We start from the raw sequence: 12,319 nt of genomic DNA on the forward strand, positions 1-12,319 counted from the left end.
GTTTTGGGGGGAGGAAAGAGAGGCAGGTGTGATCATTGCGAGGGCCCTGTATGGAGGTTTGGAAGTTTTAGTGGTGGTCAAACCAACCTCAACTCCTTTAGTTTTCTTCCTCCACATGGTTTCAATAGGCAAGTGAGATCCCTGCAGGTGTGTGTGTGTGTGTGTGTGTGTGTGTGTGTGTGTGTGTGTGTGTGTGTGTGTGTGTGGCAAGCTTCACAATAACAGGTTTTTTTTTATTGGTAAAAAGGCTAAATTAATGATTTTTTTTATTTATTTTTTTTAAGCTTGCTTTTATTAATTTTTCCATCCCACATCACTGCTCAGATTTGAAACCTTTAGTGTGCCTTACCTGAATTCAGGAGCCAGGTTGGACTTGAGGCCATAGAAGGCAGCCGATAAGGTCAAAAGCCAACGGGGAACAAAATTCCCATTTTCACACTCCAGGTAGGGCGCAGACCATTTGACGTGTGTCTTGTCTGCGATAAAACTCTCCCCGCTTTTTAAAGAATTGTCAACCGATCTAAAATCTTGGCTCAGCACCCTCTTATGGAAGCCGGGGTTCTTCCGGTCCCTCAGTTCGTGGTACCACTCCGTGTCCGCCGTGCGGTTGTGCAGATGGTGGTGGGCCATGCTGGACAGGTCTTGGAGGACTATCTGTGCGCCGGCCCTGGTGGCTTGGAGAAGCACCCAGGGCCCCGCGATCGACGAATCCCCGTTAAAAGTGACCACTGCCCGGTGAATCTTGGCGTCTCCCTCCAGTATGCTCCTCACTAAGGCATGGTACCACTCGATGTCTCGCCGGAGACTCTGCTCCCTGGACCTGTTGGCTTGCAGGATCATGTTGAGGAAGTTTGTGGCGTGCAGCACCGTATCCAGCACGCCGCTCATGGAGTAATGCGGGGTGGCGTGTGACCTTCCCCGCAGAGAGGTGAGCTCGTACCTCCGCGAGCAGTTGGCGTGCTTTAAGGTGCTCGAGTCCCCCGTGTGTAAGAAAGCCGCGACCACCCTGGGGAGGTGCTCCTCTATCTTCTGCGGCAGCTCCGCCGTCTCCCCGGGAGCGTGATGAGGCGCGCGGAGATGCGCCAGCTGCCGACGGTGCGTCTGAGCGCCGCGAATCGCCTCCGGTGCTCCGGTATCTTCCCCACGCGCTGACCATTCCGCGTATTTGAGGTTTGATCCGATCACAAATCCCACTTGCAGCAGCAACGACAGCCGGAAAACAGCCATCTCCCTCCCAGAGAGCGTCCACAGATGTTTGCTGCTCGGAATTACAGTGTCGTCGGGCGGGCGGGCTGTAAAAACAAAAACAAAACAAAAAAAATCGACCAAATTGCTCCTTTAAACCATCGCTTCACCACTTGTGGGATATTCTTGCAAGCTCCACGCCTCTGTTCTTAAAATCAAAGAAGACGGAGGGGGGAAACCGTCAGGAATCCTTCTCGCCGTCCTCGCCAAACCCCTTCTTCTTTACATATGCCTCATGCAGCTTGTTGATGTTGAGTATCCGCTTGCAGCTGTTTCCCCCCCACCTCTCTCTCTTTCTCTTTCACACACACACACACGCACACACACACACACACACACACGCTGTAGACAAGACTGTCTTGGCTTTGCCGTGCAGCGGACGATCTCCTCTTGCGCGTAGGCTGCATAGACTGAATCAAAACGAGGAGGAGGGAGGGGTAAGGGGGCCGGTTATTAGTATATTTATATATTTCTGTGAGGAGGCACCGAGTCACAGAGCTTCTCACTTGGTCGACAAACGCACTCCGCCCTCTTCCGACCACAGCGAGCATTAAGTAAGCCTATAAAAGCCACGAAAGAGACACATCAGGATCCGTGCGCTCTCAGAGCCCGTCTTCTTCATCATCTCATAGGGCTCCAGAAGCGCCATTGATCCGGCGTATGGCCGCTTCTTCTGTCAATCACCGGGCTGCGTTCGGTGGAGCGGCGAGGGAGCTGTCCGGTGCTGAAACACATGGAGCCGTTAAGGAGCTGTCCGGTGCTGAAACACAAAAAAGCACTTAAAGAACTGTCTGGTGCTGAAGCAGACAAAGGACAAGCGGCGGCTGATTTATCTGAATTAAGCACTTCATTTGGATCAATTGGTTGAGATCGAGGTTCCAGTTTTTCTGCTTATCAGTGTGGAAGGAAAGCTTAATTGCATCTTTGAGTGAAAGTTGTATGATAATATTTATTGAATATATTCTGTGCTTCTATATTCCCAAATGTTTGATTATCCCTGTCCACATACTTTTGTTTTTATGGGCAGTTTTTAAAAGTTTAAACTCATTTGCAGTCCCCTAAAATTTGTCTTCAAATCTGAGTATTTCATATACATGAGAAACAGTTGAACATGTTTAGTTTTTATTTAATGTAAACATGTTTGTTTTGTTTTTTTAAAGTGCTTTACCATGAATAGTTTGGTTCTGTTTGATCGCATTTGATCAACAAATAACCAAATAACCTACAGACTGTCATCAAAGTCCCTTTGAAATGTCGCTGAATCCTGATTGGTTACACGCAACCATGTGACATCATCACACTTTCAGCAAGCTAGGAAGAGCCCAGAGAGAAACGAACATACAGATATATATTCTGTGAGAAATAACATATCTCAAATTACGTGTTGATGTACGAGCCCATTCCTCTGCTAAATGAAAACGTGTTCAGAAGTGTGCGGAGATAGTTTGGGGAAGGCTCTTTCTTGTTTTAATAAGATAATGCCCCCACGTACAGCTTCGTAAAGAAATGTTTTTCCTCAGTCTTGAGGAAAAACATTTCTTGTTGAGGAACGTGACTCGACTGCAGAGACCTCAATTCTATCTGAAAATCTTTGTCATGAAACTGGAGAGTCAGACTGCAAGCCAACATCAGCACTGGGCCTCTTGTAACTGAAACCAGGTCCAAAACATCTACAGAAGAGAAGGAAAAAAAAGTGATTTTCGGGTGTCCACATACTTTTGGTCACATACAATTAATCTGTCCAAACCTGCAGGGGCTTGTTGGCACAGTGGAACTCCCGTCATGCCTCCCCTTCAACCGGAACATGTTTCTAAATCAATAATGTGAGTGCTTCATGTGTTCATCAGCTAAACTGCACCAAAGCATCTGCAGCAGAGGAACGTGATCCGTTTCTTTACTTTTCTCAGTGGTCTCTCTTCCTATAACCTCCTACATCCTCTCTCTCTCTTATCTGTCTGTCTCCTGAGTGTAGGGGCATGTCACGTCACGCTGTGTGGGCCGAAAGCGCCTCGTCCTGGAAACGGGGCGATGGGGGGGGGGGGAAACAGGCGTGACGGAGGGTGACAGAGCTCGGGAGCCATGAAGGATGCTCAGAGCGAGAACCTGAAAGACCTCTCTTGAACCGGGCCTGTGCGTACACTGCTGCATTCCTCGTGTTGAGATCTGGATATCGAGCCCCGCCATGCGACAACCGGCGGCTGCCGACGACGCACCGCTGCACAGTAAGTACTTGATCTTAAACAGCTGCACGGCACGCGTCAAACCGAAACCTGCTTTTCTAGTCGTTTCAATCCATTCGCTCATTCAGGAACACAATTTAAAGATGGCCTGTCAAAGGAAAGTTAATTTAGTTCATCTACTTTTCAAGTCCAAAAGTCAGTGTCTCTCTTTGTAGCCTTTTCAGAAGCAGATCTTATCATCAATAAAATATGCTTGTACGGATTTAAAATGCAGCTTTTTGTTCTCAACTTCCCAAACTAAGAACACTTTAAGGACTCTTTATGTCCTATTAATCAAGATTTGTATTCAAAGTTAATGTCATATGGCTTTCCATTGATATGACCAAGCTCTACGTGAACGTACTGTGTATTCCCTATGTATTTAATTTTTTTCCTATTTTGTACCCACTGGGGCATTTATAAAAAAAAAAAAAAAAATTAAAAAAAAAAATTAAATTACACAATTTCTCTCTTCTCTCTTTACTTTTTTTATTTTTTATTTTTTTCATCTCCAGTAGATTATAATTAAGTGCAGATCAAAATGTTCCAAAGAACACAAATTTAGAAAAAAAAAAAAAAACACAATACAAAGAGAAACTCATAAAACATCAGTCATGATGATAATGGTGGCGTCGATGGACATAACACCTTCCTTTTGAGGTGTGAGCCATCTGCATGGGTTCTTAACGCGCTGCCAGTTGGAGACCACGATGAATATGCAGCCGACACCGTTTTTCCAGAATTTGAGAGAAATTGTTGAGCAGCTTAATTATGTACAGCTCGAGAATAATGTGACATTTGAATGGCGTGCAAATGAAGTAAGAAAAAGAAAAGAGAGAGAGAGAGAGAGAGAGATTGTGGCAGATCTGAGATTGAGAGATGTTCAAAACTCCCACTGCATCTGAACTCTGCCTCGCAGTATCTCAAGGCAACAATCACAGCCGCATACTATTATTATTTGGAGCTAAGATGAGATAATAATATAACTAAAATACAAAAACCAAAGTCATGTTTTCTTTGAGTTGAGCGGTAATGACATCAATAATAAATTCAATTGCATTTATACAGCAAATCACAACAAAAGATTTCCGCTATAGGATTTCCTAAGTTTCAACACTCTGCGATGAGACTCGTGTTACTTTCACCAACACCAAAATCAAATGGGGAAGATTGTGTCATTTGTCACTTTATTGTCAAGTAAAAAAACTGAAAATAGTACATGGCTCCAATTAACTGTGATTGAATTATGAACATAAAAAAGAGGATGATGATAAAATGACTGGAAATCGTGACCCTTTAAGCAAATTGATTAAGTTAACAAGTATACAGTAACAAGCAATTTGTTTTGATATTTAGATCAATTTCAATGATCAGAAACCTTAAAATAGGAGCATTAAGAAACTGCTTCTACTGACTTCTCATTCTTTCAAAGGAAATGTTGTTTTTGTGGCATCCGGAATTCGAAGCGATCCCCTTTAAAATGCTGAACTTTGCCCGCGGCGGTCACAATTTGCTCACTTTCAAACTCTCCTCTTTGGGTTTGTCTTTTTCCGAGCTGCCCGTGAATGTCGTCAGCATCACGGGGATGAAAACGAGGCCGTGCAACATGCCGATGATCATGACGAGGAAAAAGATCTTGAAAAAGGTTCTGAAGGTGTGAAACTCGGACGTGGCCAACGCCGTCACCCCTAAAATGGTGGACAGGGCGCCTTGAAGGATGGGGTAACCCAGCCGGGTGAGGGCGTCCACGGCCTTGTCGCCGGCACGCGGCTCCTCGCTGGAGACGAAGGCGTAGGCCACGTGAGCGGAGAAGTCCACCGTGAAGCCGATGCAGACGGTGAAGATGATCATGGATATGGAGTCCAGGCTGACGTCCCAGAGCGCCATGAGGCCGGTCACCCCCGCCGTCACGGAGCCGATCGAGCAAGCCACCCACAGCGAGCAGAGAGGGTTCGGAATCAGCAGGAGGGACACGAGCAGCATCACGCCGGTGATCACGCCCACGTTTTTGATCGTGCTGCTCACGACCACGCCGTACTGGTCGTAGAAGATGAAGGCCCGGTTGTAGACCGATAGAGAAGCCGCACGGCATCCGCCCGCGGTGGACGTCAGGCCGTTGAGCATGAGAATTTCCGTGCTGGCGTTGGCGAGGTCAACGGTCTGTACGAAGAACCGGGATGCAGAGACGACGTCTCCGGTGAGGTTCACGTCCTGCCGGAAAAAGGGAAATAAATGGAAAAACTCTGGTAGATTTCTGAGGAAGACGTCTTTATCGTCGAGGTTTAAACGTTTCTCTCGTCCGAACGACAAATAAAAATCCAGCCAGGATGTGCAGATGTCCTCGTCTACAAACGGAGACCTTTTAAAGTCGTCCATGCAGGCCTGAAGTTGAGTCCTCTCCGCCTTATCCCAAAATGGGAACGCCTCATTTACAATAACCATCACAGACGGACCGTAGTCAGAGAAATACTGCCTTTCCTTCCTGTTGAACCTCGTAACGTGGGAGTTGTCGGCAGCCAGGTCGTGCAGCTCAATCCCCTGCTGGATGTGGAAACATCCATAAATACTCGCAGCTAGATATGCCACGTAAAGGAAGATCACCACTCCCTTGACCCAGGGCTTGATCAAAAACGGGCCGTAGTAATCCTTAAAGAAATTACTCGCCGGTTGTTTTTTCTCCGCTCCAGTGCTCTCATCGTAGTCGCCCCCCACGCAGCAGATGTTGTACACCTCAAGGCGGCGGTCGGCTTTGTCCGAGGGTACTTTCACGCAGGTCAGCCAGTGCCTGTTGGCAGCCTCCCGCCTCCCGTTCAGAGCCAGAAAGCCGCCGAAGAAAGTGACGGTGTAGACGTAGCAGAATATGACGGAGGTGGCGGTGTAGAGGCAGAAGCTTTGCACCGACGGGAAGTCGGACGTGACGCCCAGGAAGAACTTGAGGACGTCGGTCAGGGCGGTGATGGTGATGGGCATGACGGCTTCTTCGTAACAGTGAGCCAGCCGCTTGGGCACCGGGTCTTTCACGTGGGTGTGCTGCCAGTCGGACACCATTACGAACATGTTGTTGAGTCCAATTCCTGGACACAAAAAAAAAATTGGCAGACGTTTAACATCTTGCATCAAAAATCTTAAAAATGCCATCCTCGTGCTTATATAAAGCGTGATGGACTACTTGTCAAACAGAGGAAGCCAAGAGTGCTTTATTTTATTTTTTTTGCCCTCACCGAGTATCAGGAAAGGAGAGTTTGCGACGGTAATTACAAATGGCACTCCGATGTAAAGCAGCAAGCCAAACGAGGAGAGGATTGCCAGACCGGAGGAGAGGACGCCGAAGACGGCCACCCACACCTTGTTCCTCACATTGTCCCATCTGCCAAGGAGGTACAGATAGACACGGTGATGCAACCAAATTCAAGCAGCTAATAAAGATAATACACTGTAAGATAGGGACAATATTTCCAAACATTTTATCTCGACAAAACCGCAGCAGCCACAAAATAATCCCTCTTATTGGTGGGTAACTAAATGCAGACTTTATTTTTGTTGTGGAACTAAAAAAAAACTAAAACAAAGATCATTATTTACAGCCAAAACCAGGTTCAAACGTTTCGATTTAAAGTGGTTAATGAGATATTATATTAAACTACACTGAAGTATACTTTTATACACGAGAGACTCATTAAAAGTCAACAAAAACAATATTATTTTTTCGGAAAGGAACAATTTGAGCTTCGGGAAATATATGAATGTATTCATCTCATTAAGGGGAATAGTATGAAGCTGGAACCAGCAGCGGCGTGGCTTAGCTTAGTTTAGCATACTGAGACGTTATATTTCTTTTGGTCTTAAATTGGTACAAAAAAAACAAAAACAAAGTGCAGCAACAAGTATTACAAGTACAAAAGGTTTCAGTGCCTGCCAGACTGTTAGCAGTAGTTAGCACGATGCTAACATATCGCTGCAGCTTCAGTTTTAATGGACAAATGTGAGTGTTTATAAAAAAAATAAATGAAAAAATAATGACAAATTAATTAAAACAAATTCTGGTTGGTTTGTAAAATTCGCCAAATTCTAAAATTACTTTTTTTTTTTCTTTAATAAAGCCTTTTGGGACCAAATAAATGAAATTGTTAACAAGGTCAAAATATAGTAAACAAAGACCTGAATTATCTATATTATGGGACACTGAAGGTTCAGTTATTGAACAGCTCTCAAATTTTTTTTATTACATAACTTCTGATGGTTCTTTCATTGGTCTGTATTAAATTATCAGGTGTTCCTATTATTTTGTCCACTTCCGGTGCATTTACAATCCAGCTGTCTAAGACGAATAAGAAGTCCCTATACTTTAAAGTACAACTTATAGAAGCCAAACATAAACTAAAAAAAATAACAGATCAAGTAACTAAAACAAGACTTAATTGTTATTTGCGGCACGCCACTCCAGACAAACCTGGCGTGTGTCTTTGCGGCATCCCTCACATTGATAAAACAACAAGCTCTCCGTGTCCAGGACTTGGCCCGCAGTCAGGAAATCGCTCACCGTGTGACACTCGCTGATCACCTCTTACCTGAGGCAGGATATCACCGAGAGGGTGATGGCACAGGTGTAAGTGATGAGGAACAAAGGGAAGCCGTCTGTGGTGTGACTGTCGATCTCCTCCTGCTTAGACTTGGAGGTGTAGTAGGACACCTACAACCGAAGCACAGCAAGAAAGATGCCGACGTGAGTGACGACGGCAATTAGACCAGTCCGACAGCTCTGCTTGTATTTTCACTCGAAAGGAAGTGTAGAAAAACCTTACTGGAACTGTAAAGATGTGCGTAGCTTTAATCACACATTACCTGCACTTGTTTTAGAGGCTAACGTTTTCAAAATCACAGTACAACAGTTCAACAGTCTGATAATCCATCGTCATTGACAGTTTTTTTTTTATATCACCCGTTTTGTAGTATTAAGTGTAACCAAAGTGTTATTTTTTTATAATCGCGTGTTACAATTTATGTCTCAACCTGCCTCAGGTATACTTCAGTTGTTGATTTCCTGCTATTCCCTGGCAGACTTTCAAAATGCCTTGATGCAGAGTGTTTGGATAAATGGGTGCATATATTTGTAGAGAACACTCCTCGGGTGGTTAAAAAAAAAAGAAACAATAGAGAGGAATTCAACTTGGTCAGTGGCAGCTCTTTAGATATTAGTGGCATGAGATGGAATAAACTATTTTTTTTTTAGTTCCTGTAAAAGTAAATGCATGCGTTCTAAAGTTTACATCGTTTAATTGAGCCAAAATAAAGTGTTATTTTAAAATTAGAAATGTGGGTGCCGAGAGTGAAACCAATGTGGCTGGAGGTCTGTCGAGGATAATAGTTCTTTGTCCACTACGATGTCTGGAAAGAAAGTCTTGATTACTCACACTTGAACTGACTTTTAGAAATTTAAACCTAATTATTGCAAACAATTTTGAAGTGTTTGAATGGTTTCAAGGTGTAATTTATCCCCGAAGACGTCTCTGAATGAGGAGTCCCAACACTGCTCTGTAAAACTGTTTTTTTTTTCTGGTAGTTTCTGTAACTCGTTCTGTTTGTCATAAAGAGTTTCTTAAATTACAGGTTGTAGTGACTCTCATTAGAGACTGATTAAGATTGTGTAATCTTCTATTGTCTTTTGGTCATTTTTTCTTTTAATAAATTTTGTGTCTTGGTCGTCATTTAGCATCTCTTTGCCATTATTTTCCATCTCTTTTGTGTCTCTTTGCGGTCGTTTTGAGTCTCTGCAGTTGTTTTTAAGCCTCATTATAATGAAACATGAGTAGCCGTGTGATACGTACATCGATGTGTTTGCTGTCCGTCTCCTCTGATACGAGCGCTTTAAATCTTCTCAGCCATAACTTTGAGGCTTCGGCTGTCCTTTCCTGCTTCTCCAAGTAGTAGAAGAGCTTCACAGCGCGAACACTTCTGACCGTGCTGTTGGCATCTGTAACGACACCGCCCAGAACAGAACCCAGGAAGACCGAGCTGGACCTGTGCGGATGTTCTGGGTAGGTGATGCCGGTCCGATCGGTGCCGTTAGAGCTCATAATTTCCAGGATGACGTTGGAGACACATTCTCCGTTGGCTTTGGCGCACAAATCACTGAATCTCAGCCTCCCATTGTCCACAGTGATATTCAGGATCTTATTGTTGAGTCTCATGATGTCCTCGAAGGCAGGATCTTCGAGCACATTGTAGTTATTAGTCGACGCGGCAATGAGGGATGCAAAGTTCCCATTGTCGTACATCCTCTCCTCGGAAAACATGGAGTCATTGTTGGGGAAGTTGTCCGTGACGAAAGCTCTCGTTACCTTCGAGGGTCCTTTCCTGGGTGTGAATTGACGCTCGAGATCATTGTCCTCCCTGTCCTTGAGAAAAACGAAGCCTCCGCCAAGTGCCGCCGAGAGGAAAAGAGGAATGATGAAAAAATACAAAGGCCGGGAGCCCACCGCCGAGCCAAGTTTTTTAAAAAGGCCCGACAGAGGCTTGGCGATGCAGTCTGTCCGTCTGCAGCCCATCTTCAGACTCCGTTGGCATGGATGTGGAGGAACTGCACCCTTATAAAGGGTGCGACAATTATCATGCCACTCCAAACACGCCTTCAACCAGGAAACCAAACGACAGGGTATTTAGGGCCGTTGGTTATCTAGTGCTTTTCCATTACTGTAAAATGATAAGGCGGGATCTTTCAAATGATAAAGTAGGAATTAGAACAACTCTCAAACAGAGCACAAGATTTCCCAGAACACAGCGTGACCTTGTTACAACTTTATTACTTTACGATGCTAAAATGCCACCGGTTTCATTACTAAGTAACTATTTGAGTAAATTAGTGTGTATTTCGTCATTGTCATTGGTGTCATTTGTGGAGATATGATTACATGCTTGCATAAAAACCAGGCAATAAAAATCCAGAGAAGTACACCACAAGCTGTTTCATTCATTGAAGGTTAAAGTTCAACTACTATGACTCGTGTAGCCAAACAGTGACAACAGTAAATTTATTGTGTAATCAAGTTCTCCACGATTAAAGCTGGACATTCTTGCATGTAGGAATTTTAGGAAGACCTTGGAAAGTAAACCAAAACCATTCCCTTTAACACATTCTCACATAGCAATTGGTAAAAGTTTTATACCTAATAATAACCATCAAAAGACATCAGTATGAAGCGTGGCCAGGATTTGTTGGACCAGTTTTTTCAACCTTTGACTGAAATCAGAAGAGCTGTTGCTTCAACAAATACTTCATATTTCAAGTGGTACATCTGCTACTTATACCACTGTAAAATGCATAAATACCGTACGGCGTCGCAATTGTGAAGGGGTCAAGAAGCTTTTGGTGAATTACAGGACTACGTTGGGAACTAAGCTTACAACTGCCCTCCATGTATCAACGCCCCCAATCGTCATGTAGCATTTTAACCTTTCGAGACTCTGAATATTTGAAGCGAGAAGTCCTAGAGGGTCCGTTTTTACACCTCCAGGCCAGCCAGCCTTCCTGTCAGTTAACCCCTGTCAGTCAACTGTCAGTCCGACTCCTCCGAGGCGAGGCTCATATCTCATTTCACACGGAGCCGTCTCGGGGGTCATTGATTTCTCATTCTCCGAGTGATGGATTCTCTTTCCTTCATCACAAAGAGAAGAGAGAAGATCTCTGGCAGATGGTCGCCAGGAGCCTGATGGAGGCATCGGTTAAAAGCAATCTGTTTCAGCCCCCCCCCTCTCCCTTCAGTTATTTTGTTCACCTTGGATTGAATCATTGCTTTCCGTCTGTGGGCTTATCAAAGACCGTTAACGGTAGATAGGCGCCGATGTGTATTGACACCTTCATTAGCTCTCCTATTCTCTCCCTCCTCTTCCTCACACTTTGTAGAGTTACGTTGGGGTGCGAATCAATGTCTTGGGTAATTAGCTGGGAAGCCTTCGGGTGAACACGATGTTGAGATGTTGAGTGCTGATTGTTTCTGCTCTTGCTTCCAGAAAGAAACCATTGATCATGGAGGGGGGGGGGGGGACATCTCACTACGCTCTCGTGATAACAGTGCTGGAAAAAAACAAAAGAAGCAACTTCACACAAACACACCTACAAGGACGCGTCCTACGCTGAGATCAGAACGGCCGTCTCGTTTCGGTGCAGAACAATCGGCTTCTTTTAGTCGAGCTCATTTCAAGCTTTACAAGAAATCATGACGACGTTTTCTTTAACGGAACATGAAATAAATATAAATTAAATATAAACATGTACGATGTAATAAGACTTTTTTTCTCCCAATACATGGGAAACGAAGAGAAACGGTCTGTTAAACATCTGTTATGACTGGTTTCCAACCCGAACGCTGACGATTGTGTCCGTTAAAGCGCTCGGCGAGCTGCCAGGAATTTCGCGTCTTTGCAGCGGTGGGCGAGTGTTTTACCTCGACTTCAGTCGCAATAATTTAGCGCCGATACTTTTATGCCAGCATTTGTTTTTGTTTTTTTTACATCTTCTAATTTTTCGTGCCAAGACGGACGAGGATTAACTGTTTCCCCCTGTGGGTTTCATTCTTGGCAGAGTGGAGGAGCCTCAGTAATGGCATTTATTTAAACCATGAGGGGACAGTAGAATTACACTGAAGCAGTGCTAATGACTTTCTTCTGGGGACGGTTTGAAGCTCAATGGATCCAATTCATTTAGGAAAGTAACTTACAGAACAAATGACTACCATTTTTTTTTTTTTTAATTCACATTTTTATCGAAAATTTGACTTAACTATAAGAAGGCAGGAATCTTAATTGTACTGGTAGAAAATAATATGTCTGCCAAACATCTAAATTCAACCCAATATATA

General features: G+C 44.2%; 2 protein-coding genes across 3 annotated transcripts in view; both read right to left on the reverse strand.

Annotated features, from left to right (window-relative positions):
* The window catches only part of gpr158a (G protein-coupled receptor 158a), a 61,750-nt gene extending 60,040 nt beyond the window's left edge, over nucleotides 1-1,710 (reverse strand). Inside the window, exon 1 of one of the 2 annotated variants that reach the window (XM_069159727.1) lies at nucleotides 350-1,710. In XM_069159727.1, the coding sequence (XP_069015828.1) occupies nucleotides 350-1,227 (878 nt within the window). In that variant the 5' untranslated portion in view covers nucleotides 1,228-1,710. The remainder of the gene's footprint in view (nucleotides 1-349) is intronic. The other variant, XM_069159728.1, reaches the window with a different exon arrangement.
* A 3,163-nt stretch (nucleotides 1,711-4,873) lies between these two features.
* On the reverse strand, nucleotides 4,874-11,740 carry LOC138204455 (patched domain-containing protein 3-like). The gene is made up of 5 exons (XM_069159729.1): nucleotides 11,728-11,740; nucleotides 9,290-10,017; nucleotides 8,033-8,154; nucleotides 6,686-6,831; nucleotides 4,874-6,538 (listed from the first exon to the last, which is right to left on the reverse strand). The coding sequence occupies exons 2-5, from the start codon at nucleotides 10,007-10,009 to the stop codon at nucleotides 4,968-4,970; spliced, it is 2,559 nt and encodes an 852-aa protein (XP_069015830.1). The 5' UTR covers nucleotides 10,010-10,017; nucleotides 11,728-11,740; the 3' UTR covers nucleotides 4,874-4,967.
* Nucleotides 11,741-12,319: the final 579 nt, after the last annotated feature.

This window comes from Embiotoca jacksoni, unplaced genomic scaffold (genome assembly GCF_022577435.1).
Source record: "Embiotoca jacksoni isolate LCO1_2020_lvr unplaced genomic scaffold, fEmbJac1.0.p SCAF_25, whole genome shotgun sequence".
In the NCBI taxonomy this organism is placed as follows: Eukaryota; Metazoa; Chordata; class Actinopteri; family Embiotocidae; genus Embiotoca; species Embiotoca jacksoni.